Genomic DNA, 27,945 nt, shown 5'->3' with positions numbered 1-27,945 from the left:
CCCCTGCCCCCTACCCCCAAATCCAGCTCGACAGTCACAGTGGAGTGCAGTGAAGTACATAAGGCACACACGCACGCACACACACACACTCATGGTTTTTCATTCAGTCCCACAGTGCAGTAAGACAAACCCTTACCTTGCCAACACCAGGATGCAGAGGAGCTCAATTCCCATCCTTTCAGCTGAGTACTTAAAGCAAATCATTCAAGTTAGACAACAGTCACATGATAGACATGTATCCAGGACAACAATATAAACTGTGTCAAGATGCAGAAGACCGTTCACAATAACAAACTACAGTGTCCGAACCATGATTCAAACCCGTGATTTAAACCTCTATCAGGTTGAGTGTACTTAACTATCTATACTACACAAATTTAAAATAAACATTAAAATATCAGTTTCTACAAAATCTGGATAAATAATACTTCAAATAGAACTAAAATGAGTTGGAAGTAAAGCAAAAGGTGGATAACAAACTGCTGAAATAACTGTCGGTCCTAACGAAAAACACGTCGAGCCTAACTTCACCCTGTTTTTCTTTCACTGAAACTTACATTTCATTTGAGAATGAAACCAGTTTTCCAACAGAAAGACACGGAATATAGACTATTAACATAACCGGGTTATGAAAAAAAGAGGACTTTTGTTTGTTTAACCTGACAGCCAGTGACTCAGTTTTTTTATTAAAACTCATCTCTCTCCATTCTCTTCACCAAAGAAATTAAAATAAAATACTTCAGCCAGGAGGACACAATCTTGCTCACACGCAATACTTCTAGGAAGCAGGTATTCACCAATTCCATACTAATCCCAAAACTATCAGAATGTAAACACCGTTCAACACAGCATGTCTAAGCACACATCTTATCGGTTTCATTCGAAGCTGACCACTGGAAACATGCCTGTGGCGAATAATAAAAACATTTTTTTAGCCCAGGAACGCTGAGCTTTATTCACTTTCAGCGTGTGAAATTAGGCTTTGCTCGGCTAATGTTGACCTGGGAGACCGCAGCCTTTTCCCGCTCTACAAACTGGCATACACACCACAGCGTATCAGACTCCTAATCTTTATACAAATATTTATATAAGAAAAGGGAAAAAAAACACACACACACACACACTATGAACTCATTCAGTGGTGAATCCATAATCCACTAGAATCAGTCTCTGGGGTCCGAAATGTTGAGTTTTGCTTCCTTCTAGTTTCGACACAAGCGCGGAGAAGCTGAAAACACGGTTTTATGGCAAAGCGCGAATCACGCGGAGCTCGAAGCGCGTCGCGCTTCGCAAAGTCCGGTCCAGAGACCGGAGCGAAGACGCAGGACGTCATCCGTCGCACCTCCTCAAGGACCCGGCGCCGTGCCAGACCTCTGACCCGCAGGACTTTGTTTATGCTCAACCAACGCGACCACGTCAAGCATTTCTGTCACGGACGAGGTGGTCGACAAGAATCTCCACTGAGACCAGTACATTTTTCATCTTCTCTAGTACAGACCCCGCCCCTTTCTCCCCGTCCCTAGAACATAAAAGCTGTGAGATGCTTCAAATGTTTGTAAAGCCCAACTCTTGAAGCTGCGTAGCATGTGTAGCTATAGAAACCACACAACTCTGCTACTGCAATAAGTCGATGCCCACTTCCAATCACAGGTCTTTTCCAAGAGAGGCGGTGGGGCTAAACCAATGAACTGGGTCTTTCACTGCTGATGAGCCTGTTCTGTGAGGGAGGGGGGGGTAAAATCATTGCTCACTGGGGCTGAAGGCAGAGACAGTTTGGGGGGTGTGCTATCTGCTCAACCTAGAGGGTGGGGGGTTGGGCGGGACAGGGCATCTCAGTCCGTGGAGAACAGGTCCCCGGCAGAGGGGAGGGGGGCCAGCCCCCCCGTGACGTTGGGCAGCAGGGAAAGATCCGGAAGGCTCTGGATGTGGGACTTCAGCTCCTTGCGGACTTGCGTTACCCGGGCCAGTTTCTGCTTGTACTCCTGCGAAACAGACAGTGGATTCCCCAAATGTATCAGTTTTACATAATACCCTTAGTCACCATGGACACGCATCTTGCAGATATGGCTAACCCCTGACACTAAGGATGTGAGGTAGACACCACAGTAGAGGCCTTCATCCAGTTAACCAACATGCACTTATTTAAAGAACAATAAATATAATATATAGAAATATGCCGTTAACACCCCTAACACAGATGTAAGAGAGTGAGAGAGCGCTGCTGGGTAGTGTAGTCCCTAACACAGGTGTAAGAGAGAGAGAGAGAGCGAGCGCTGTGTGTAGTGTAGTCCCTAACACAGATGTAAGAGAGCAAGTGAGCGCTGTTGGGTAGCGTAGTCCCTAAAACAGATTTAAGAGAGCGAGCGCTGTTGGGTAGTGTAGTCCCTTACACAGATGTAAGAGAGCGAGCGACCGCTGTTGGGTAGTGTAGTCCCTAACACAGAAGTAAGAGAGCGAGCGAGCGCTGTTGGGCAGTGTAGTCCCTAACACAGATATAAGAGAGTGAGCGCTGTTGGGTAGTGTAGTCCCTTACACAGATAAGAGAGTGAGTGCTGTTGGGTAGTGTAGTCCCTAACACAAATGTAGGACAGCGAGTGAGCGCTATCGCGCAGTGCGCCGGTTTGAGGGGCTCTTGCCTCCAGCTTCTTCTCCCGCTCGGACAGCGCCTCCCTCTGGCTGTGGATGTACTCGGTCAGCATGCGGGCCAGCTGCCGCCGGTCCTCCAGCTCGGCGGCCAGGCGGCCGTTGTACTCGGCCAGCAGCAGGCAGGCCTCGTCCACCGTCTTGGACAGGCTCTCCGCCGCCTCCTTATCTGCGGAAGGACCCGAAGGGTTAAATCTGGTGGCACGCTCTCGGAAACACAGGAAGAGCCAACCAACTATCTGTCTATCTATCTATCTATCCATCCATCCATGCATCCATCCATCCATGTATCTATAAATCTATCCATCTATGAATCTATTTATGTATCTATCAATCCATCCATCGCCCACATGATAGCGAGGTCATGTGACTAAACATTTGTGTGTTTTTTTTTTTTGTATCTCATGCTCGAGATATTTTTCCCATCAGTCTGTGGGCCTCCCACAGCAACCATTACTTTTCTGGGAGAATACGTACATTATATATTACATTACAGGCATTTGGCAGACGCTCTTATCCAGAGCGACGTACAACAAAGTGTATAACCATAACCAGGAACAAGTATGACGAAACCCCTAGAGAGAAGCACCGGTCCAAGTACAGGGAACAACCGCATAGTTCAACTTGGACCCTGATGGTTAAACTGATTAACACTAACAACGAGAACGGCAACAACGCAATCTATGGAAAAATAAAAATAAATAAAAATACAAGTAGTCGTTAAGACAGGCGCATCAACTAAGTCACCTATGAAACAGCTGCCTAGTTACAACCCTAAGTTTAGTCATTTACAGGGGGGAAGGGAGGGATGGGGAGAGGTGCAGCCTGAAGAGGTGGGTCTTCAGTCGTCTTTTGAAATGGGTCACAGTCTCAGCTGTTCTGACCTCCACAGGGACTACGTAACTAGCAGTAGATATTTCACACCCATTTATTTCATCATTTATGAAGCAAGGAACTTACTGAGAAATTGTAGAAGTACTCTTAATATTACTTTATCCCTTTTAATTTTGGCTACGCCTGCTCAGGTCATTTTTGCAAATGCAAGTTTATGTGGTTGTGTGCAATTGTGGCTTAGCGATCGTTAGCTTCCTTATATTTTAAAAAAAGCATTCCCTCACCCCGGGACTCAAACCCACCACCCTACGGACAGACCTCCCTGGGCCAGGTGTCCCGCCCTACCTGTGATCTTCTCCAGCAGGGAGACGTCCTGCACTTCCTGTGGCAGGGACGCGATCTTCTGCCGCACGGCGGCGTCGCCAGACGCGGCGTTCTCCAGGTCCTGCAGGGCTTTCACCAGCTCCTCTGTCTGCCAGCAAGAGGGGGGGAGAGAGAGAGAGGGAGAGGGTGAGAGGGTGAGAGGAAGAGGGAGAGAGAGGGGGGAAGGGAGAAAGACAAGGTGGATAAAGCAGGAAAGGGAGGGGAAGTAGGTAGAAAGCAGTTGAGAGAGAGAGAGAGAGGGGAAAAAATGGAGAGATGGAGAGAGAGAGAGAGGTCAGTGTCACTAAAGACAGACTTAAAACTGTCAACTGTCCCTGCCCTTCTAATGTTTACAGGGTGTGAATTCCAGAGCTTGGGAGCCCTGAAAGAGAAGGATCTATAACCTATCATCTATCATCTTTAGCACATCTTTAGCATATCGTCTGGAGCACAGGACAGTAAGGAGATTACATTACATTACATTACAGGCATTTAGCAGACGCTCTTATCCAGAGCGACGTACAACAAGTGCATTGGTTCATGATGTAGAGGTGCAAAAGAAACACTAGAGTGAAGTAAGGATCGTAGTGCCAGAAGTGACCACATCGATCAGGACTCCAACCCTGTAGAGTAAGCTGTTCAGCAAGAATCCTACCAAGTACAAACTAGCACTGGAATCACATCTAATCACACCTAATCAGACAAAAAAACAATCCTGCCAGATACACTAACATAATCATATTATCCTAACTAGGTACAGTGAGCTAAACTATAGGCTAGGGAGGGGTGGGGAGAGGTGCAGCCTGAAGAGATGAGTCTTCAGTCTGCGTTTGAAGGTGGTGAGATTCTCTGCTGTTCTGACCACCACGGGGAGGTCATTCCACCAGCGAGGGGCCAGGACAGACAGCAGACGGGAGCGGGAAGTACAGACGCGAAGAGGGGGAGGTGCCAAGCGTCCAGAGGTGGCAGAACGGAGAGGTCTGGCTGGTGTGTAGGGTCTGATGATCCTCTGGATGTACCCTGGTGCTGACCCCTTAGCTGCCTGGTATGCAAGCACCAAGGTCTTAAATTTGATGCGAGCCATAACAGGCAGCCAGTGGAGGTCAGTGAGCAGGGGGGTGACATGGGAATGCCTGGGGAGGATCACTCTGTCACTCTGTCACTCTGTGAGGACCTGGGCAATCTCCCAGAACTATCAGGCACACAAAGCTCAGAAATGTAGGCAGAGGCCAGGTTGAGAAGAGCTTTAAAAGTAATCAATAAGCCTGTGAAGTGTGGCACGGATAGGGGTGACAGGCGCCATTTTACCACTCTGCTCAATGTTGGACAAGCCAGAGAGGGTCATTCCTATGTTCCCAGGGTCCTACGTTCCCATATTTATATGGCACATAATGGGAACATGACAAAGGGTCCTATGTTCCCAGGGTCCTATGTTCCCCAGCTCTACATATGTGCTCTCCCAGCGTCCTATGTTCCCAAGCTCCTAGGACACTGGGAACCATAGATACGCTCCCAGCCAGAGCCTAGGCAATGCGTGCCAGCTTAAAGAGCAACTGCACTCACCGTTTCAGCCTGGCTCTACAAGCCTGAGCCACAGCCTGGCTTGAGTCACTGCACAATTTAGAAAAATGCTTCCTGGGGTGGGAGGCGTAGGTGTGTCCATCTCATTTGCTAAATGATCTCTGGGCAAATTACGCAAAGTACAGCGTAGTGGCACTTGGCTCACGAAACTCATTTTAGTGGACTCTTCAGGCGAAATATGAGAATGTTTATGAACAGGTTGCCATGTTTCTCCAGTTTGAAAATGTTGGGCCCCAAACCAATATAGCTAATCAGGCGCTGGCAGTGTTCCGTGCATTAAAAAAGTAAAACAAACAAATTTGTGAACGCCAACAATTTTCCGGCTGGATATTTTGATCGACATCTATAAAATGTAGTACCACCTCCAAAGAGATACTCTGACATCAGGATTGGGGCGGGGTTAGAGTGGAACACAGAAAGAAAATTTCTAACTTTAAAGGGCAGTAAAAAGATGGCTTTCTACCAGTTTTTTTCTGCCAGATCACATTATTTCAGAATGTTGAAATAATGGCATGGATTAAAATGCTTCATTATAAAGTATTCATACAAACATGTTTCCAACTAAAAAAATGTTACCTAGAGTGCATTTACTCTTTAAGCAGGTGTATAGAGAGATGCAGTAATCTCATCATAACGAGATTAAAGAATGAATTACTTTCTCAGTGTCTGAAAAAGATAAACATGGCCTAATCTTAACCACGTTTCTAAGCCGATGGTAGAAAGATTGCACTACCTTTTTAATGTGAGGCTCAGAATTTGGGCGAGAATCAAAAATTTTCCCCAAGGTACCGAGAGGCAAGGCCTCACATTCAATCTGAGAGTTTAGTTTACGTGACATAAATTCAGACTCAGGCTTGGGACCAATAATTCATTAACCTCAGTCTTATCTCTGTTTAGCTGCAGACTTGTTAGCAGCGTTTCCCTTTGAGAGTGGGTGCAAGAAAATCAGAATTTTTTTGTGGCAGCAGTGGATACTGAATATCCAGTTTTTAATAAAGACATTTTTTACAACTACATTTGGAAAACCACTTCCTCTCCATGCGTCTCTGATCTATATGTCAAAAAGACAGCGAGAATGTGAGTTTGGGTCCATGGCTGTCCATTGGTGTTTCAGGGAGAAAAAACTCTCCTCTCCCAGTAGCACTGCCTAGACTACGCTGCCATCTACAGGTCAGAGGGCTGAAATACACTTACAGTAGTATTTAAGCCCTCACCGTTGGTAATACTGTAGCGAGGGATTGGTATGGAAGAAGGCAAGACGGGTGTAGGTATGAAAGCAAAGGCAATTAGCCTACAGCTTCTTTCAGCTCCTATCAACATGGACAGAACAGGGAGTCTACTGTGACCTACTATGCAGCAATATCTTCAAAGAAAAATCAACATTGATAAGGCTTCGAACTACAGTTCCGACAGGACTCATAAGCTCTGCTGGAGCTGACTTAAATTTTATAGTGCAGTGGACCCCAGCGGATTAATGGAATGTCATCCCCTGCAAAGGATGCCCGCCTATGTTTGAGGAGCATTAGTCTACGCTCTCCTACTTGACGTACCATAGCAACAGCGGATCTCGCTATCAATGACCTGATCTGCACAAGAAGAGCGAATCCTTCTCAGTGGCCAACACTTTCAGCTGGAGCAGACATTGATTCTGTAGCTGGCCGGAAGTTCTCTTAAAAATGGGGGTTGGGGGGTAATCCAAAAATGGTTACATGAAATTGGAGTTCACATGTAACCCGTAAGGAAGCAGGCATGTCAGCTGGGTTTTTTTTTTTTTTTACTTCGTCCATTAATGGAGTTACTTCAGAAGACTAGGGCCTATTCACACCTGCAAATGTAAACCTAATAAGTATAACTATGGGGCATATAGGCGACTTTTAGTCTTTTATTTTTCTTTAATCATGCCTGATGTGGAGAATAAAAACTAAATGTCAGAGGCAATGTGAAATGCTTCAGGGAAAACAATTATCACAGGGTATCTATTGGGCGTTTATAAGAGAGCCAATCAGCAGCAAGGTCGTACAGCTTCTACGTGATCATGTGACTCGTTTTTCCAGTCACATGGAAGCAGCAAGGCCTTGCTCCTGATTGGCTGTCTAATCAGCACCCAATAGACAGTGAATTTTTTTTTCCCCAAAAGCATTTCACATGTTTGGCTGTTAACTGCCACATCAGACGTGATGAAAGAAAAAAATGCAAAAGATTGCTTACACATCCCATGTCGGGATTACCCATAAAGAAACCTGTGATTCTATGTGTTGTGCTGCCCTAGCAGCCTAGGGCGTGATATATCAGGTTCAGAGCCAAACGCACCAGCTGTGGACCCGTGCTGTCACTCTCCCGCGGGGAAAAGTGGCCCCTGTAATCGTCGTCCTCTTCCTCCTCCTCCTCTTCCTCTCCCTCCTGGACCTTTTGGTACGAACGCTTTACGGCCTTCTTTTCCTCTGAAAAACAAAGAAATGAAGAGTAACCTAGCATCCTTTTGTGGTTTTGAAACCCTTTAAAGCCGTATTCAGGAGCGTCAAAGCATTGAGCGAATGAGTTTAAAACTGAAACAGGACTGAACTGAATAAGTTTAAAATTGAAACCATTTATTGGGCAGGCACTTTTATCCAAAGTGATGTACAGTAAGTGCATTCCGAAAGTCATTGGAACAACTACTGAACACAGGTCAGATACGGTACTATACTCATGATGCATCAGCTATCCATACTCATGAAGCTCAAGTACAGTTCACACAGTAAGCAATGACTGGGTCAGAAAGTCAAACTAGAATTTTACTGTGCAAAACTGCACACTCACTGCAGTGTGCAACCTCACCACCAACCTTACAGATCCAACATTAACACCTTACAACAAACAACATACCACCAACTGTACACACCCAACATTCACACCCTACAACATACCACCAACCGTACACACCCAACATTCACACCCTACAACATACCACCAACCGTACACACCCAACATTCACACCCTACAACATACCATCAACCGTACAGATCCAGCATTCACACCCTACAACATACCCACAAAACATCTCACCAAGAGCACTGCAAAATTGTGCAAACCACTCAAACCATTAATCTGCATTCTGTAACCTAGGGGTGCCAATCAAGTCCCTGTTACAAAATTACAATTAACTAATCAATTCCTCATTTTAAAATGTGGCACTAATTGAACACATTGGCAATTGAAACCTGAACAACATGAGTCACTGTGCACAAATGATGGTAAACATTCATGCAAGAAAGGAGAAATGATTTGTCATAGACTACTGACACACAGTCCTGTCTCATGGGTACTGGATGACATTAAGCAGATACTCTAATCCAGAGTGGTTTACACAACGTAGTAGTTTTTACATAGTATATATTTATACAGCTGAAGCCTGTCATGTAACTTGCAGTGTCAAGCCTTACAAGCTCAGTTTTCAACATATTATTCTACACTGCCAACCAAATTTGAAATGAATCATTAGTGCAATGGCATTAATCACTTAATTCAGACAGTTAAGGAAGGTGTGACATCAGAGTGTTGTCAGTATGGGATCAAGTGTCCCCCTTCACCTGTCCATCTGTCCCCTCTTCGTGCTTACCTGAGGGTTTGTGCCGGGGGCTGTTGGAATCCTCTATGGCCAGTTTCAGCTGCTGGATAAAGTCGCTCCGATAGAGGTTGCGCTCCTGCCAGATGTTGAGCAGCCTTTCCATGTGCTTCTTGGAGCCATCGTCCGACTCTCTGCGAGAGAAAACATGACTACTCCCAGTGAGTAAAAAAAGCGCACCCATGCATTCAGATAGCGCAACATTTCAGACCGAAGTGACTGCGAAGGCAGGTGCTATGCTTGTCCATGTCCGAACCATTTCATTTGCATACTATTGAGCATGTTATTTGAGTACACTTTTTTAAAGAATGCTGTAAGTATGCTAAATTTCTGAAAATTGAGTACACTTAAAAATACTTGGATGAAATTCTTATTTCCACAAATAAGTTAAGTATGTAAAATGTACTCACTGTTTAGTGTGTACATTTTAGTACAGGATGGGCAGTATGCGAAGATCATCCTCCTAATTTCAAACACTACTGTGAAAGTGTTCTAAGACATTCTGCTGTCACAGCACAGGTGCAGGATCTGTACGGCCGGACTACTGTCACAGCGTCACACGTGTTTCAACCAATCAGGGAAGAGTAAACAAGCTTTTCTTTTTTATTGCAAGAACTGAATGTACGTAGGCCTAAAGTAACTGGTCTTTAAAATGAATGGTGCGAGAAGTACTGGGACATTTCTTCTAAATATATACATTCAAAAAGTCATTAGAATAGTTTGGGTTGCCTGTGTCCAAAGTACCAGAACAGTGTGGTTGCTATTTATCTTAAAAGAAACTGGTTAACTCAATTGTTGTAATAGCCTATATTCTAAAGTAACTGGATAATTTTGAGTTGTTCAGAAGCACCTGGGTAGTGTTACTTTGAATGATTCGCCTGGTTATTTGGTTGTATACCATTATAAGCTTAAATTTTGTTCTTTGTTTGTTGGTCGTCTTGAAATATTTAAGTAGCCTAACAAATATTCCACACCATTGTAAATCGAGACGCAATCATTTTGCTCTATAACATAGCCTACTAGTCCTTTCAGAATAAAACAAGATTGTAGCTATGCATGCGCTGATTATTCGTTATATTGTCAAGCACAGCAAATCAGACATGCAAAGAAATCAGAAGCCAAGAACAGCCTTATAGATGGGCTTTGCTCAATTTGACAGTCATACCAAAGTCGGTAAATTAAATAAAAAAGGGAAAGCTATGGCAGCATTGCAAGGCCTTCTGGCCTAAATTACAAATTGCACAGTTCGAGTTTAAAGGCCCTTGATGTGGAGAAGCATATTTTAAAGAAACAAATTAAACAGGATCAATCAGCCATTAAAAGTCACCAAATACACAACAACTTGGAATGCAAAAATGCAGCTGGATTTGCATAAAGAGGTTGCCATTGTAAATGATTTTAACTTGTAGTTACAGCGCAAATTACATAACACACAGAAGAAAAAGGATTACAAACTGCATATGACCACCTATTCAAGAATTTAATAGGAACACGGTAGGTGCCCAACTGGCTCAATCCCAGTCACAAACAGGGGGGGATTGAATGTCCTAGGGATGATTTCTGTTTGTCCCAAACAGATTTTATAGCAAGGTTAGAATAGTACGGAGGTACTTTTCAGTACACACTTTGGACACAATGTAATTATGCTGATTCGTACACAGCCCTTGTGACAAAAAAATAACTTGCTTGACCTGGGAATCTGAAACTTCAGCCCTGGAAAGCCACTGGTTTTTTGGCTCATAATTTATTGTCAAGAGTGCATGTAACTGTCTCCCCAGGACAAAATTTGTTATTGGTTGAAAGAGGGGAAAACTGCAGAAAGGAGTTGTTTGAGTTCACCGCCCAAGATCGTCTTTGATCCCAACCGAGTAGTCAAATAAATTTCAACCATTCATTCAACCAAAGGTACATGTGCCAAGTACGAAGAATAGAAAGCACGGCTATGCGTATTACCTGGCAACATGGGAGCAGGCGTCCACCAGGACACCCTCAAAGTCTCGAGTGAACTCGGGTCCTTTCTTCTTGCTGTTTTGGATCACGTCATTTGCAAGATACAGGAACGTCAATTTCCTGCTTCTTTTCGCTGGAAAGGGATGTAAGCAACACCTGAGTCAACTTAAAGTTAGCCACATAGAAATGTTCATCGTAAAATGTAAAAAAAAAAAAAAAAAAAAGATATTAGTTTGCAAACAAACAGCATGGAACAGACTGAACCACTGACGTCTGTGGATGATTTATCTACAAAAACCTACTAAGCACAAGTGTCAAAATAGCATTATTTCAAATTAACACTATTTTAGCTTTACCTTTTTTCAGTTCTCTGTGCCACACACGCACAATGAGCGATGCGTGTTTACGGTGGTGAATAATCCACAGCGAGAGAGTCTGAACGCTCTGCTGCGAGTTGCTAAGTTCTGAAAGCTTCTTCTCCAGGGCAGATTCAGAGAACGATGACATGTTTGCATTTAACGAAATGAAGACTGTCCACTTTCTCTCCACGTTCCTAACACACTATCCTGGTGGCAGCGGAACCATGCAGCAATAGATTCCTTGATCACAGCTTTGACGTAATAACTTGCCAGCAACGCTCGCTAGGCGTCCACGCTTCTGTAGTCCAAAACTGTTGAGGTAAAAGGCAATATATGAGAGCAAATCAACAAGAAATGATAGATTAGATAACTGAGCGATCAACTTTAAGCTGACTAACAGCTAACGGTTAACTGTACACAAGAAGCTCCAACTATGTCAACATTAGCAAGTCAAGAAACACGAGAAGTTTAATGTTACTCGCCGAATGGAAAGTTAACTTCCTGATCACGCTTCAGTTTCACAGCGAAGCTAAATGGCTAGCTACCGTTATATGTCACCTAGCCGGCTAAATATAGCTATAACCTTAGCTTACCAGATAAATAATGTTTCAGAGACATCCGGCCTTCACTAATGCTAACCCGTGTAGTACTGCACGACTTCCACGGACAATTTTAGATAAAAGGCAGCTTAACTTAATTACAAAGTTAGCAAGGTGATGGTGTCGCGCAAATACGTCTCTAATCTGCTTACCTATCCCGATTACTCAGCGCCGAACTCCTAAAGTATTTTGCTCAGCATGATTTAGCTGGCTAGCTAACGCATGCTAGCTGTACGCATGCAGACGCATTATGCAAAAAAGATCCCTGGTTACTTAAATCGCAACACTTTTATTTTCGGTAAATCGTTGCGACCAGTCATAATCAATTATGACTATTAATTTTGTCATAACTCTGTTGCCCAGTCGATTCGGTTCAAGATTAGCCTACGGTAGCTTATGCAACTGCTGGCTAGTAGCAGCACAAACACAACAGCAAGATGGCCGGTGACCTTTACCATGGAGTTCAAGGGGTAGCATAAACAAACACCACGCGCCCACCAACAATCAAGCACTTTACTCTTATTTAAAGCTGTGCGAATCCATTTTTAAAAGAACAAATCATTTATTTATAGAGTTAATTCGCTAGCTGCTTATGTAACTGCATTAAGTTCCGCAGCACAATGAAAGGCTAGCTAGTAACTTCGTGCAAGTTAGTCAGTAAACTTAAGTTACATTACGCTTGGAGATGGAGGTTCAAAGCCTTCATGGACTCATTGATGAATGTAACTTGAATGGACACCAGACAGACGTTCAGTAAAAAAAATAAAAATAATAACGCACTGTAGCCTTAGATAACGTTATATTCCTCGAGTAAATCCATCTGGTTATTTTTGTCCGTGCAACTGTATAGGAGACGCTTCATCAGCACGCGACGCGTCGCGGAAAACTGACGTAGTTACTGCACTACGACTCTCTGCTGCTTTTCGGCATGCTTTACCTTGGTTCATCGGAAATGGTAGGCTATAACGTTCGTAAATAACTGATATTTATTGCCAAATTTTAATGCATGTAATAGGAAAATTTTCAAATAAAAATATTCATACAAACTCTCGGATCACGTTGACGTAGACACAATTTAACTCGTATTAATATTCATACGTGGGCTACTGTAATGTACTGTACAGTTAGTTAGCTATTTGGCTGGCTTCTGTTGTTTGAGTGCAGCTATATACCTAAAGTCTTTGGCTAGGACACTATATTAAATGAAATGAATTACCTACCTGTGTTTGCCATCTCGGCTGTATAGACAGTTAGATGCATTAATAGCATCCACTTTGTTTTATTGTTCTTGTTTTTAAGTAGCTGAGCTGTTATGAATTTTGTTATCAGCTTGTTGCAACTAACTGAAAATGAAGGCCTGTGGTCATGAACGTGTGACTGCTTTTCCCTGCAGTTCAATCTCTGAGATCTGGGACGCCGGAGATGGAGCAGATCGACGAGCCCAAAGTGGCGTTTGCGTTCCTGCGGCCGGCGTGTGTGCTGCTGACGCGGGAGCAGACTGCGGCTAACGCCCGGCGGCTGGCCGAGCAGCTGCGTCTGGTGAGCGACGGCGCCCTGCAGCAGCTGCAGGAGTACGTCCTGTTCCCGCTGCGCTTTGTCCTCAAGACCCCCGCCCCGAAGACGGAGAGCCTGGCGCAGGCGGCGGTGGAGGTCGTGGCCTACGTGCTCTCCCGCACCTGCGTGCGCAGCTGGGACGTCCTGCGGGAGCTGTTCTCCGAACTGTGCCTGTGCCTCTGCTCGCCGGCCGACCCGGGGCGGCCCGCCGAGTCTTCGGAGGAGCTGAAGGCGGCGGCACTGCGGGGCCTGCTCGCGCTCGTGCACGCGGCCTACGGGGACGTGGTGTGGCGGCTGTACGAGCCCGCCATGCTGCCCGGCCTGGGGACCGCCGTGTCCCTGCTCCTGGCGCTGGCGGAGCGAGAGAGGGCCAGGGAGGTGCAGGCCGCCGCACTCAAATGCCTGCAGGCCCTGCTGCAGCGGTGCGACTGCCCCGAGGAGCACGTGACAGTAGGCCCCGAGGAGGAGCGGGCCCTGGGTGCCGCCTTCGCCTCCTTCCTGCCCGGGATCGCGCTCGCCCTGTCGCGGGTGGTCGCGGGCGACGTGCGGCAGGGGCACGAGGTGACCGCGAGGGCGGTCAGGGTCTGGTACGGGACCGTGGGCCTGGTCTTGGCCGACGACCAGCTGACCGACCCAGGCGCCCCGGAGCAGCCGTCAGCGGAGCTGGGCAGGGTGGGGCAGCTGGTGGTGCGGAGGACGGCGGATTGGGTCAAAGAGACCTCGGGGAAGCTGGCGGTAATCCTGAAGAGGATCATTTCCTGGATCTCCGCCCACCAGCACTGGAGGGTGAGGCTGGAGGTGGTGAGCCTGTCGGATCACCTGCTGACCACCAGCCGCGGGTCCCTGGGCGAGTGCGTCGGGCCCCTCCTGGACGCCCTGGTCACCATGGTGAACGACGAGGACCCTGTGGTCAGGGACAAGTGCGGTGCGGCGCTGGAGAACGTGGCGTGGATGAGCCGGGAGCACGGCGGACAGGCCTTCGCCGACGTCCTGTCGGAGAACCTCCACTCCCTGGCCACGTCCCTGCCGCGCCTTATGAGGACATCGGACGACCGGCGCAAGCTGGCCGTCCTCGGCGCCTTCCTGGGCTACCTCAAAATCCTGGGGCCGGGGGTGGAGGGGGTGCTGAATTCGGCGTCTCACCTCCACCGCGTGTCCCGGGCCCTGATGCAGGTGCTGGAGCTGGACGTGTCCGACGTGCGCATCGTCGAGGAGAGGGGCGCCGCCGATCCCGTGGGGGGCGGGGCTGGCGAAACGCCCGTGCGGAAGAAGAAGCACTTCCTGTACTTCACGGACGAGAAGGTCTTCTCCATGCTGCGGGAGGTCTGCAGGTTGCTGGGTTACTACGGGAACCTCTACCTGCTGGTGGATCACTTCCTGGATCTCTACAGGGAGTCTTCAGCCTACAGGAAGCAGGCCGCCATCGCCCTGAACGAGGTTATCGCCGGAGCGGCGGGCGTCGGCGTTGACGCGACCCGGGGGCATGTCCCGGTGAGCCGCGACGACCTGAATGCGGCCGTGACTTCGGTGATCGAGGAGTACACCAGCCTGGACAACTGGCACCTGCCCACCTCCAGCGAGGACTCGGACCAGGGGGAACAGTTGCATTTCGGACAGCCCGCGATGCTGTCGATCGCGAACAGAGCCGAAGGAGAGCTCAACCAACTTCCCTCTGCGAGGAAGGGGTCTACTGTCCACCAGCTGAACAGCAACATTTGGCAGATCTGCATCCAGCTGGAGGGGGTCGGGTGCATGGCTCTGGCGATGGGGACGGACTTCCAGCCGCTGCTGATAACGACGCTGTACCCCGTGCTGGAGAAGGCCGCGGAGCGGACGCTGCTCATCGGCCAGTCGGCCCTCGCCGCCATGTTGGACGTCGCCCGCGCCTGCGGCTACGGCTCCCTGAAGGAGCTGGTGGTGGGGAACTCGGACTACCTGCTGAACGACGTGGCCCTCAACCTGCAGCGGCTCGGCCTGCACCCCCACGGGCCGCGCGTGCTGGCCGTCATGCTGGCCCACGCCGACGCCGACCTGCTGCCGCTGGTGCGCGACGTGGTGCGCGATGTGCTGGCCGCCCTGGACCAGAACTACGACGAGAGAGCGGACGTCTTCTGCGCTGTGCTCCACTCTCTCCTGAAGGCTTTGGGTGAGCTTCGGGTTAAAGATGCAGGGGGTCATTTCTGGGGTAAAATGGCCCCTTCTGAATATTTTGACCTCTCAAGTCTTTCTGATTTTTGACACCCATAATGTAATCTTGGAGTAATGACCATTTGTTTAGTGACAAAAAAAATCACTAAGATAATTAGCAACAAAATATCCATATTCATTTCACTGTTGGCCTATCTACCTCTGCTTTCAAGAACTACGGTCTGACAACCATATATGGTAAAAACAATATCTTGGTCTCATTGTAATCACAAAGACTGTGCAGTTCAGAGAGGTCAGGAGTCAAAAGCGGCCATTTCCCTCGGAATTACCCTAGTTTCAAGCCTTGAACGTAGTTGAATGCAGGCATTAATGGTTGTCTCTTCCACTAGACTACAATTTTTTTTTTTGTATTTTTTAAAATTCGGACAGGGAGAATGCAGATAGGATCACATCTGCGAAGGTGCCATGAGGGGGATTGAGCCTCTGTCCACATGAGGCGGAAACTTACTGCTCAAGGGTTAAATTTGGCCGCTAGTGTAAAAGCTAATGATGTTGCTCTCTTCCAGAAGTAATTTTAAGACAACTCAGTTCATGGTTGAAGAACTTTAAATAGGTTAAGCTCCCACCCACTGTTAATTTAGCAAATTTCACATTTATGTTTTGATTAAAAAAAACCTCTGTCTCCAATTATCTTCTCTAGTGTGTACTTGTTTTTTATTTTATACCTCATTAGTCTTAGATTTGCACATTTCACTTCTGATTAGAAACTGAGTAGTGCAGTTTAGTTGTGGAGCCATCACCTTATTTTCATGTTTGTGCTTTGTTAAGTATAAAAAAACTCCCACAGCTATTTATCTAATACAAAAACTACACAATTATATTAACAGTAAGATTTGCTTTTACAAATGTTGCCCGGTTACAGTGTGAAGGCAGGGTTTTTGATAGAAACCATCATAACGTCTGCAGAGTTTTCTTCTTTATAAGGTACATGGGAAATTGTCCATAAAGATTCCTGAAAAGGAGCAGTATTTTTGATAGAAATAGTCCTAACTTCTTCTGAGTATCCTTCTTTATAAGGTACATGGAAGATTGTCTGTTAAGATTCCTGGAAAGGAGCAGAAATGCTGTGGGACCCGTGCAGGCCCCTCTGACGTGGTGGTAAAGGCTTCTGTGGATTTGTGTTTCTGCAGTGCGGTGGTTCCCTGTCGGGGCGGGGGTGAGGAAGGCACCCCCAGGACCGGCTGGGGCCAAGAGGGCGGAGCCCTGCTGGGAGGAAACGCTGGACGTGAGGCAGTTCCTCCTGGACTACCGCAGGGAGAAGCAGCTGGCGGAGGGCATTGTGGGAGATGATGAGGATGCAGAGGATACAGGTTAGCATTGTTTTTAGCATTAATAAGATTCTGAGGTCAGCTCTATTTGCGGAATTCAAAATGGAATTGACCTCAACCCTGATATTAAGCCCCTCAGGTGCTATGTTGGGGGCCAGCTTGGTGTAGCAGTAAGACAAGGGTCTGGAATTCAAGTCCTGGAGGACTTCAGTGCCTCTGGGTATTTTTGTGGTTTCTTTTTATTCAGCTGTCACTTTAGGCCGTAGAAACCAGGTGTGTGGGACTCTGTAGCTGGACAATGACTTCAATTACAAGATAACGTTGTGGCCCCCCCAGGAGTCTGACACCCCTGTTGTAAGGGAACTGGATGTGGAACTGGAAGGTTGTGCTTTCTACTCCTAGGAGGGCACAACTGCTGTACCCCTGAGAACGACACCTGTACTGAATTGGGCCGATAAATATCTACCTGTACAAATAGGCAGTACTTTCCAAGCGTGAGTTGTGCCAGGCGTAAGCGGAAGTTTTGTCGACAGTAAATGAACACCAAAGAACCACGCTGTAATGACATCAGAGCTTTGTTGTGCAGCTTCGAGATTCACAATGTGCTTTTGTTTTTATGCATAAGGAGAAACACGCTGACCTGTTTCAGCTGTTTTACTGGGCCGAATAGGTGCCTGGTTCTTATGGGGAACAGTGCAGCATAGACATTTTAGCTGCTGACCCATTACATGTTAGAATCCCTGATAAAGAATTGCTAGTGGCTCTGAGGAAGGTGCTTAACTGTAGTCGCTTCCGTAAATGTCTATATACAGAAACCCTGATGTGAATGCCTACCATGTACAATTTCAAAGATTATAATGTCTCTTAAGCAAATGCATTATGTCAGGGCTTTCTAAACTTGGTCCCGGCGCTCCCTGTGTGTTCTGGCTTTCATTTCTACCGAAGGTGCAACTCCCGAAAAGTTTTTAATGAGACTCTCATTTCTAATGTTGAATGTCTACCGAGGGGTGAATTACTCTCCTAAGGCCACATTATGTCAGGAGTAGCTACACCTTCCATAAAGAATGAATATCATATTTTCACTTACCGGGACTTTTGCTTAGTCAGACTGTTTCTTAAGCAAACCCATTTTCAGCAGGGTCCTTTGAAAATACAGGAGATTCTGACAAACCAAACCTGCCTTGTGTTCAAATGAAGTTATGGGGAACAGCAAGAGAAGTGTACACGTTTTCAACAATTATTATTATTTACTGGTCAAGGCAGTGGCCTTAACAAAAACCAGCATACACCAGGGAGGGAGGTTGGGAAACTGTAGATATTTAAAAAACACTTACTGTTTTTATTACATCTGAAGAAAGATCTACTCTTACTTTTTTCCTCCTCACTGGTTACGCTGCTGATTGGTAAAATGAACTGGCAGCCAAATACCAAGTCAGCCTGTTGTGGGCCGTATAGGAACTCCAATTGACTAAAACAGGCTTAAAATAGCAGTTTTTATTTTCTTTAAACTTTTATGTATGATATAACTATTAAAGTGATGATTAGGATTATTTGAATTGCACAGGGTCTTAATCTGGGACTTGGCTCATAGTCTTACCTGCGTTTTGCAGAAGTGCCCCTGTGTGCCGAGGAGAGCGACGTGGACATGGGCAGCCCAGACGAGAAGGCTGAGCTCCCCTCTCACATAGCCATAACCAAGGAGGTGATGGAGAGATGCGTCCACCTGCTGTCTTACCCCAGCCTGCCAATCAGGCTCAAGGTAGAGTGGAGAAGCGGCCAATCGCGAGGACCCACAGCAAGCTGCACCTCTCCGTTTGGTGCATTTCATTAAGAGTGAATGCGCATTAACAAAGCAGTCTTACTGAAATCGAGTGACACACAGAAGTATGTTTAGTTTCTATGGGAGCATTTTCAGTTTACTCTTTTTGGTCGACATGTACAACTCACAGATTGTTACTGGAACTGACAGCTTGTATTTATTTATTTATTTATTTGAAACATGAATTAGAAGAATTTTAGGCATGTTGTCATTTATATTCCGGGTGTTTTAGACATTCAAAGTCAGTGGTGTGTGATTCAATAAATGATGCATATATGGAGTTACTGTAAGTAGTTAGCCTTCAAAAAAACTTTTATGTAATTCCCATATACTCATACATTTTTGATGTTTTGTTATTTTGTCACAAATAAGCCTGTTTTTGTTCATTTAGCATGTAGTTCAGCTAAATTTCATTATGCGATTATGTTGCCTCTTTTTGAATTATCACTGGCTGTGATAAAGCTGTGATTAATTGATTAATGTATTCTAATTTGAAGGAGAAAACAACCAATCAGGACACATATTATTTAATTAATTGAGTAGTTGTAGTTTAAAAATGGAGTAAGTCATCACAACAGTAAAACTATAATGATATAATAACACTATAATAATACATTAATATGTGATCACAGTTAAAAATAACAAAATATTTAAACAGTTCTCCTTAAATGATCCTCAAATAATTCAAGATAATTTGTTTTCTAAAACTGTTTGAGTAAATTGAACTTGTTAGTTTTTTTTGTTTGTCATAAATCATTGTTAAGCCAGAGGACAGGTGTAAAAATAAATGGTGACCCAGAGGGCGTTGTGGGTAATGTAGTTCTTTGTCCTGGCAGGTTTTGGATGTGCTGGAGCTGTGCGTCCTCGTTCTGCACGCCCACACGAACGAGCTGCTACCACTGGTCCACCAGTGCTGGCCCGCTCTCCTGCAACGGCTCACCAATGACGACCCCCTGGCTGTGCTGCGGGCTTTCCGGGTACGGCCCTGCCCCTGGCTCCACCCCCCACTCCGCCTGGGCCTGCCCCCTGCACAGACCACGCCCCCAATCCACCTGGGCCTGCCCCTGCACAGGCCACGCCCCTAGTTTGTTTCAGAACAGACTCTGATGCAAGCTCTGCGGGGGAGACCTTCAAAAAAAATGTATATTAGGGATGAAGCCCAGAGATGATATTTACACTCAGCGGCTACTTGATTAGGTGCACCTGTTCATTAGCGTTAACAAATAGGCTGCTTCTCCAAACAGCGAATCGTGTGACTCAGTATATAAAGCACGCGGACATGGTGAAGACGTTTAGTTGTTGTTCAGCCAAACATTAGAAATGGGCGTTATGCGTGATCTAACCGACTCTGACAGCTGTGAGATTGTTGGTGCCAGACGTGGTGTTTCCAGCGTCTCAGAAACAGCAGCACTCCTGGTATTTTCACACACTGCAGTCTCTGGGGTTTACAGAGAACGGTGCGATAAACAGAAAAACATCCAGCGAGCAGCAGTTCTGTGGGTGAAAACACCTCGTTATTGAGGGAGGTCAGAGGAGAATGGGCGGACCTGCTCAAGCTTAGTCAGGAATTATACAGAATTACAGACGGGCCCTAATTTGGTCAGTTAACCTTACGGCTTCATTCGGCTGTCTTTTTACTGCGATAAACTAAATTCCCCAAATCGCTGTCTGAATATGTTTAAACATAAATGAGCATGGTACAAGTGAATGCTACCCTATGGAACAAAACCATGCTTTTCTGTGCCGATTGGAGATCTGTACTTCTAAGCCGTCAAATATTTTCTTTTCTTTTTAGTAATGCATAAGAATGAGGTGTACCAGCAAAGACCAGTTCAAAAGCGCTCCGTATCATCTAGTGAGTTCTCTGTGTGCTTAGCTGCTGTTTAATCACTGTGTGATTTGCTTGATTAAAGTAAGGCTGGTCTAAGCGTATGCTTTCCGTGCCTGAGTGACATGGTTTAGGCTGAATGACATGGTAAGAGACTGACCGCTGTGGCTTCCCCAAGGTGCTGTGCACGCTGGGGGAGACTTGCGGGGACTTCCTGAGGAAGAGGGTGTCCAAGGAGGTGCTGCCGAAACTGACGGGGTCGCTGCGGAGGCAGGCGCCCGTCAGCGCCAAGGCCGGCCCCATCTACACCCACACCCTGGCCTACAAGCTGCAGGCGGCCGTCCTGCAGGGCCTGGGCTCCCTCTGTCTGCGGCTGGACCTGGGTAAGCCCCGCCCCCAGAGCCGTAATGGACGTCCATTACGGCTCTGCGTTCGCCCGGTTACAGCAGCATTAACGTGCGACTGTGCCTCCAGTATTAACGCATAATGAGAACTCCTTTTCACTACATTGCATATTTGTAATAAAGCACCGAATTCGTATTGTACGTATTATGTTGACAAAGGGTAATGTTCTTGTGTGATTCGCCTGTCTGAAATGGCCTTTAGCCACCGCCTGCCCCGACCCCCCCCTTACACCCCCCCCCCCACCCCCCCCATGTGTGTTTGTGTCTCATCTTTGGTGTTTTCGTTTGTCTGCATAACCTTTCATTCTCCGTGAGAGATTCAACATTCAACCCCTGTCAACCTGTCTTCAGTTTCAATGGCTGTTTCCCATTTTTTTTAAATAGCCAAGGTGTCGTTATTTAAAGCAGTAGGTGTCACTATCGAGCCAGAGAAAAATGTGAATGCCAGGGAAAGGCTGGCCTGACTGCATTGAGCAGCGATTTTTCATTCGGATTCACGCGCCTGCCTTTCTTCCACACAGAGACATCCCAGCCGTTTTTGTCAGGGGCAGTCGAGTCGAGCCAAGCCAGGCGAGACCGTTATTAAACCCATTTTTCACGAGCAGAAGCCTTTAGAGACCCCGAGAGCATTACGTGCTGTTCCGAGCGCGCTCGACCCCGAGCTCCGTCTTCGCTTCGAGAAAAACGGGAAAAAGCTTAAAAACACAAGGCAGCTCTTCTCGCGACCTCGATCGTGATTGCTGTCTGTACGACACCTGAAATTCCTTCACCGACAGCCTCGTAAAACCCGCTAGATTTTGAGAAATTATTTTGCCCTCAAGCCGGCTGGACTGGCCTCTAGTGATCTCGTCAATCTTTTCCTCAGAGCCTAATGGGAAGAGGCATTTATGTGAGCGAGCTTAAACACAAAATAGCCCCCTTTCCCTTTTCAAGCGCATGTAGATATTCTGACAATATTCAGACCCCCCCCCCCCACCCCCACTTTTAACCAAAACAGCTTCAGTCTCATTGGTGTGCACCATACGGTGTTCTAAGTGAAGGGACTGATGGGAAATTGTGGGTTGAATTGGAGGAAATGGGTCTGTGTTTATGGGGAGGCAGTAGACTGATTGTGGTTATGAAAGGCACTTTGACACAGGAATAGATGTGTGAAATGGGAGGAGGCGGCCATGTTGTTTCCCCCAGCCCACATCAGTCCCATAGACTTCAGCCTGGTCCGGTATGTACCGGGCTGGACCAGACAGAGGGACGGACCTTCTCCACTTTTTAGGAATTTGTCCAGCCAAAGGGCTCAAAGAGTCTTGAACAGACCTGGACAATAATAAGTGAATTTCATATTAATGCATATATATACAATTTATGTAAATAAAATTGTGTATTAAAGAAAATACTTTTACATATATACTGTACAGTGAGCTCCATAATATTTGAGACAAAGATATATTTTTTCTTTATTTAGCTCTGTACTTTTCAGAAAAAAACATATCTTTTTATATATAGCCCCCCCCCCCCATTTCAGGGAAAGTAATTAAGCGGTTGTGAGCTAAATTTTAGTTTATCAGAGTCCAGTGTGTTTTTGCTACTTTATAGATATTTTTGCATAATTTTTATTCAAACAGTTTTTTTTTTTAAGTAAGACTTCCTAGGATGTCTAATCAGGTTTTGAAAAACACTTAATTTCTGGGTTTGCTATTTAAATTTTTTACTAGTAGTATAATAGTCTGCATAATAGCAGAGCATATTTAAAACTACATATCCCAGGTGTGGATCTGACCTCTGACCTCTCTCTGTCCACAGTGGACACTGATCTGGAGTCAGTGTCTGAAGCCTGCCTGCCATACCTGAGCAGCAGACAGCCACCCAAATTACAAGAAGCCTGCATCAGGTAACTGCATATACAAATATGGCTTTGAAAAACTGTTATTTCTTAAGAAGGAAGATTGGGATCGTCGTCTTGCTGTAGGATTCAGCCATCCTATGAGTTTGGACACATTTGGTTGAACTTGAGCAAATAAGATGCTTCTCTACTCTTCAGAATTAATTCTGCTGCTGCTACCAGCAGTTACATCATCAGTGAAGACAAGTGACCAGTATCTGTGGCAGCAATGCATGCCCAAACCATAGCACCCCCACCGCCATATTTCACAGATGAGGGAGGTGCTTTGGGCTGTTTTTTTTTTTGGCCTCCACACTTTGCTCTTACCGTCACTCTGAAGTGAATTGTGGTCTCATCTGTCCACCAGACCAGAGCCCTGCAGGTTCTTTTAGGTGTTTCTCATTATTTAACTGTAACCTGGCTATCCTGTTTTTGCAGCTAACTATTGGTTTGCATCTTGCAGTGTAGCCTCTATATTTTTGTTTGTGTAGTCTTCTGAATTATGTTTTCTTGCAGATCCTCAAGCAGGTCTCTTACCACTGAGCTCAGTTCAGTATGGTGGCTCGAGGGGACCAAATTTAATTTAAACATATAGTTTTATGTATTTCAGTGTTTTCCAGCACCTGATCCAGGTGGACCCTGATGCCATGTGGCTCACCCTGAATGAGCTGCACTGCCCGCTCACCTACGAACCTCCACATCCGGACCTGCACCCCATTACCCTGGCCGGGATGGGCCAGCCCAGGACAGAGTACACGGACAACGTCCTCAAACTCCTGGAAGACGTCAGCTGACCGAACCGGTTAGCATGACAGCTAACCCGCGGAACCGCGAGAGGGGGAGATGTACGGTTTGTGGGTGGGGCCTTTCTGCATCGGGTCAGAGGCACCGGCTCAGCGGAGGAAGGAACGGGCCGAACCGTTCCTCTGGACCGAATAATGAAGCGTGGCTGTAGTCCTGCCAGTACAGAGGCAGAGAAAAGGAAACTGAAACGGACCTGCTCCTCCGTGAAGAATGCATAACAGGGTCGCTTACAACGACACCCAAATCTCAACAGATTTGTTAAGAATGGCTGTATAATGATGGGAGGTCTAAAAAATGCAGTACTTTAAGCGACCACTGGGGGGAGTTTCTAGCTTTGATGAAGTCGTTTAAAAAAACGGCAGCCAAATACAGCTTGTAGAGCACGTGTGGCTTTGTAGATTTGATGTTAAGTGGAGGGTGTGTATGGTGGTCCAGAAGCTGTTCGTTGTTGAATGTTGGCAACTTAGCAAGGAGCTATTTTCCAAGATTATTTGCACAGTGTTTTTGCTTAAGTATCTGATTCAGGGGTTGGACAGCAGTACCCCAGTGGATGGGATTTGATGGGCAGCCTTCTGGTGTACCCCATGGCACATATTTTACATTCCATGCTCCACAGTCAACACCTGCTGTGCCCCACAGATCTGAATTTGGGTATAAACCCCTGGACTCCCAAGTTACTCTGTTGAAAATGTCACTCACCATGACTTGTGCACTCTGTTCACAAGTTCGAGGCCTGGCCTTGGCCGACTATGACTGAGAGCAGACAACGTCCCTTATGGCAATGCAATTTACTGAAATAAAATATCATGTTCAGAGAAGATACTGCAACATTTCACAATATATGGGCAAATACACATTGTTTCTGCTTTCAGGTATTCCTTATTCCTGCAGTATATGTTCATATGTGGACTTTTTGGAAAATATAATGATAAATGTACTTCTCAGCACAATTAAAGTGAAGTTGTGGGTTTCTTTACAACCAAGGTATTAACTATATTAGAGGTGTGTAACTGTGCATATTTCACAGTAATTAAATGTTGTTTATATATATAGGCTATATATATATATATATATATATGGCCTGTACAAATCTTTTTATCTGAATAATTTTCATATTTGCCTGTATATTTTGAAGAGTGGCAATATCTTCATAATATATTGCAGTTAATTCTGTGCGTGTACAAAAATTGCTGTGAAATAAATATGTATCATATTTTCCAAAACGCCCATATACCTCATTTGCGAAACTGTTGCAGTATATTCAATTTTCAGAGGGAGCATTGCTGTGCTATATACACTGATGTTTAGTATAAAAGCAGAAACTGGACTGAACTGTAGCTTAAGATGCAAATGAGGTACTGCCTGATCATAACGCTATCTCATACTCAATAAACACTTCCCTCATGAGAAGGCCTTGTAATTATGTTCTTGGAGTAAAAAGTGTTTGCTCTTGCTGTAAATTGTTTAATCATCTCATCGTTTGAAGTTTTGTGTAATTTGTGTTGTGCAAGTCTTTTCCTTGAATTACTAGCATCCCCTCTGTGTGTTTTTCCTTTATCCAATCTAGGAAGCACCATTATATGCATTTGAATCAAATGTAGCATTTAGCATCCAAAATAGCATTTAGCATCGGATTCTGTGGTGTGTGAAAATTCTTTTGTTGATCGATCACTCCGGATGTGACTGAAAGATTAAATGCATACAAAAGGTGGAAACAGCATTTTGGGTAAACGCAAAGTGGAATAAGTATTATTGGTGAATGCAAAGTATTTTTCTTTGCTTCCGTCTTGCATGTGATGGGACCCAGCTTACTTAAGTAACCAAATCACGGTTGATTTAACGGTGATATTGTGTGGGTTGATTGCTATTTGTCCTTTGCAAATGTGCATGCTAGGTGAAAATGTATTTGTGGGAAAAAATAGTTGAGAGAATTGCAGGCCCTTAGCAGCAATCACATCCATTTGTTTATTTATTTATTTATTTGTTAATTTTATTTATATTTTGCATGTGTTCCGAGATGAGTTTTCTTGGTTAAGTAAATCAGTTGGCCCGTCTGACCTCCCCTCTTAATTTGCGATTCAATTGCGCCAGAAGTTTCCACCTGACTGACCTCCCACCCCTTTGTAAGGTAGCCTCAAATTGATATGGCGTGTCCTTCGTGCAGAAGTCAAATCTTTATTCTCCAGATGCAGTTCAGCTGCCAAGCCTCATCCATACGAAATTAATGTGGGAACTTCCGGGAAAGTACATTGTTTATTATGTCTCCTTAGAGGTTTAAGTGGTGGACAAACTCCTTCGTGCTGGCGGAGTTTCGCCTTTCAATTAATCTTCCTGACCCGGAATGGATGATGCAGCCCAACAAAGATGGATCTCTCCGTCTCTCCCTCGCTCAGTCACCGCTCCTAACGACAAAGTAGCTTCCGCAGTAATGGCGTTTTCCCAGCTAGCGTTCGAGGCTGACGGAGCCGTCGCGGTCAATGCGTCGGCGGTCAACGCCGGCCGTCCAGCTCCCGTCTCCCGGAGGTTAAGAGCGCTTGTCAGATCCAAAGGTCTGATGGCGCATAACTGCCATAGCAAACAAAAGTGTACGCATGGGCGGCGGGACAAAGGTTGCCGCCTTGTGCGTTTTTTTTGCGTTAGCGCTCAGAGCGTTTCGTCTCGTCCATACTTGGTTATTCATCCTGCTGCCAGGTCTGACAGCGGTGCCATTAGTCATCAGCGAGTCGCGGGCAGCTGCCGCGCTGGGCTAATGCGATTTCCTCCCCGAACAGCCTGGGCTATGATAAGTAAGCTCGTTACTGTGTTACGTTTCCAGTAATTTGACAGAACTGTTGTTCGGCGGATTAAAAACACCAGTTAACATGCCTTTTATGCGCAACAATTTGTTTTTGCGCTGGCGACAAATGTTAAGTACACTGTTAAGATACACTGTTAAGTTAGGTGAGATACTAAAGCCGCTTTTCCACCGCACGGTACCCGCTCGGCTCGACTTGACTCTACTCGACTTTTTTGGTTTTCCATCGGGCAAAAGTTGTGGATAGTACCTGGTACCTGGTACTTTTTTTGGTATCACCTCTGTTGAGGTTCCAAGCAAGCTGAGGCGATACCAGAAGGTGACGTGAAAACACTGCAGACCACTGATTGGTCAGATAGAATCGTCACTTATCCTCTTGCGTCGCCTTTGAGCACCCAGAGTCGTCTCGTCGTCTGAGCTCTGGTGTAGGATTTCCCAAACCCTCCTGTTTTTTTTCAGCAGTCTTTTGTCTTGCTGCCTTCAGCCTCTTCTGAAACAAAATTTGTCTCCTTGCTGTGACAAACAGCCACATACTGAGAATCAAGAACACCGTCCCTTCGATATCCTCCATTGTTCCTGTGTGTGTCGCGTTGAAGGTGACGTCACGGCAGTTTCATGCGGCGTTGCTATGACGCCCAGCTACATTGAGGGGGGGTACAATCTGCAGTGGAAAACAAAGTACCTGGTACCAAATAAAGTGAGCAGAGTCCAGTAGAGTCGAGTTGAGCCGGTACCATGGGGTGGAAAAGCGGCGCAATTGATGTTTGACTGCTTAATTGCTCTGATAACGCACAATGACTGCGTTTGAACAGAAAGCTGGCCACCATCTGCAGGCCCCAGCACGGAATGTGCTTTCAGTGGTGTTCGATTCTGTTCTTTACTGGGACCTTTAAATGAAGCTTAAAGATAGACTGAGGCCAGTGTTCAAGCGAGCCGAGAGCATTATTCGAAACATCACTTTAATCTTAACAGCAGCATTTTATTTTGTGGCTTTATATTTACAATAAAAAAAAGTCTTACGAGCTCTAGTGGCGTCACAGTTCCAGGGGTGTACGTACCGAAGAAATGATTTGCTTGTGGACCGCGATGAGAGAGACTGCGATTGTGGCGGAAACGGGGGGAGCGTCCGATTTTTTAGTGTTCCAATCAAAAAATGGGATGTTACTAGGATACCCAAGACACCGCGGGTTGCCTAGCGACTACGCCAGTCATTAGCATACTCAAATACAACGTGTAATTCAACAGACCCTCGTGCTGTGCTGTTTTGGGCCATGATGCCAGCCTTTAAATAGAGTACGATTTTTAACTGCTTTGCTGAGCCAGGCAGATTGACATTGTAGTTCTCCAAATAATTAAACTGCATTATTACAACCTTGGTTCAGACCATTGAAAGCACTCCTTGCACTTTTCAGGCCCTGGAAGACAACATGAAAACAAGTTAAATGATGAGATCGCGA

At 45.8% G+C, this 27,945-nt stretch overlaps 2 protein-coding genes across 7 annotated transcripts; one reads left to right on the top strand and one right to left on the bottom strand.

The window, feature by feature from the left end:
* Positions 1–644: 644 nt before the first annotated feature.
* On the bottom strand, positions 645–12,851 carry rprd1b (regulation of nuclear pre-mRNA domain containing 1B). Of its 6 annotated transcripts, none has more exons than XM_064299443.1 (8): positions 12,714–12,851; positions 11,332–11,645; positions 10,979–11,108; positions 9,020–9,177; positions 7,732–7,862; positions 3,823–3,949; positions 2,637–2,812; positions 645–1,982 (listed from the first exon to the last, which is right to left on the bottom strand). In XM_064299443.1, the coding sequence occupies exons 2-8, from the start codon at positions 11,480–11,482 to the stop codon at positions 1,833–1,835; spliced, it is 1,023 nt and encodes a 340-aa protein (XP_064155513.1). In that variant the 5' UTR covers positions 11,483–11,645; positions 12,714–12,851; the 3' UTR covers positions 645–1,832. The 6 variants fall into 6 exon arrangements, with proteins under 6 accessions (XP_064155513.1, XP_064155511.1, XP_064155509.1 ...); XM_064299441.1 differs by having other exon boundaries at positions 12,611–12,754; XM_064299439.1 differs by having other exon boundaries at positions 12,606–12,750.
* tti1 (TELO2 interacting protein 1) lies at positions 12,765–25,104 on the top strand. The gene is made up of 8 exons (XM_064299438.1): positions 12,765–12,888; positions 13,327–15,633; positions 16,826–17,005; positions 18,574–18,722; positions 19,619–19,759; positions 20,789–20,993; positions 22,812–22,899; positions 23,501–25,104. Exons 2-8 carry the CDS (start codon positions 13,356–13,358, stop codon positions 23,682–23,684), a joined length of 3,225 nt encoding a protein of 1,074 aa, XP_064155508.1. The 5' UTR covers positions 12,765–12,888; positions 13,327–13,355; the 3' UTR covers positions 23,685–25,104.
* Positions 25,105–27,945: the final 2,841 nt, after the last annotated feature.

Source organism: Anguilla rostrata, chromosome 11 (assembly GCF_018555375.3).
Source record: "Anguilla rostrata isolate EN2019 chromosome 11, ASM1855537v3, whole genome shotgun sequence".
Taxonomy (NCBI): domain Eukaryota; kingdom Metazoa; phylum Chordata; class Actinopteri; order Anguilliformes; family Anguillidae; genus Anguilla; species Anguilla rostrata.
Note: the sequence above shows the minus strand (reverse complement) of the source record. Positions and strands in the feature narration are given on the sequence as shown.

Excerpts from the sequence above, each read along its gene's own strand:
- rprd1b (XM_064299443.1), bottom strand. The coding sequence starts at position 11,482 with ATGTCATCGTTCTCTGAATCTGCCCTGGAGAAGAAGCTTTCAGAACTT. Across the intron at positions 9,178-10,978 it reads GCCTGCTCCCATGTTGCCAG|TCATGTTTTCTCTCGCAGAG; the intron begins GTAATACGCATA and ends CACTGGGAGTAG. Across the intron at positions 7,863-9,019 it reads CCCCCGGCACAAACCCTCAG|AGGAAAAGAAGGCCGTAAAG; the intron begins GTAAGCACGAAG and ends TTTGTTTTTCAG.
- tti1 (XM_064299438.1), top strand. The coding sequence starts at position 13,356 with ATGGAGCAGATCGACGAGCCCAAAGTGGCGTTTGCGTTCCTGCGGCCG. Across the intron at positions 15,634-16,825 it reads CTCTCTCCTGAAGGCTTTGG|TGCGGTGGTTCCCTGTCGGG; the intron begins GTGAGCTTCGGG and ends GTGTTTCTGCAG. Across the intron at positions 19,760-20,788 it reads CTGTGCTGCGGGCTTTCCGG|GTGCTGTGCACGCTGGGGGA; the intron begins GTACGGCCCTGC and ends GGCTTCCCCAAG.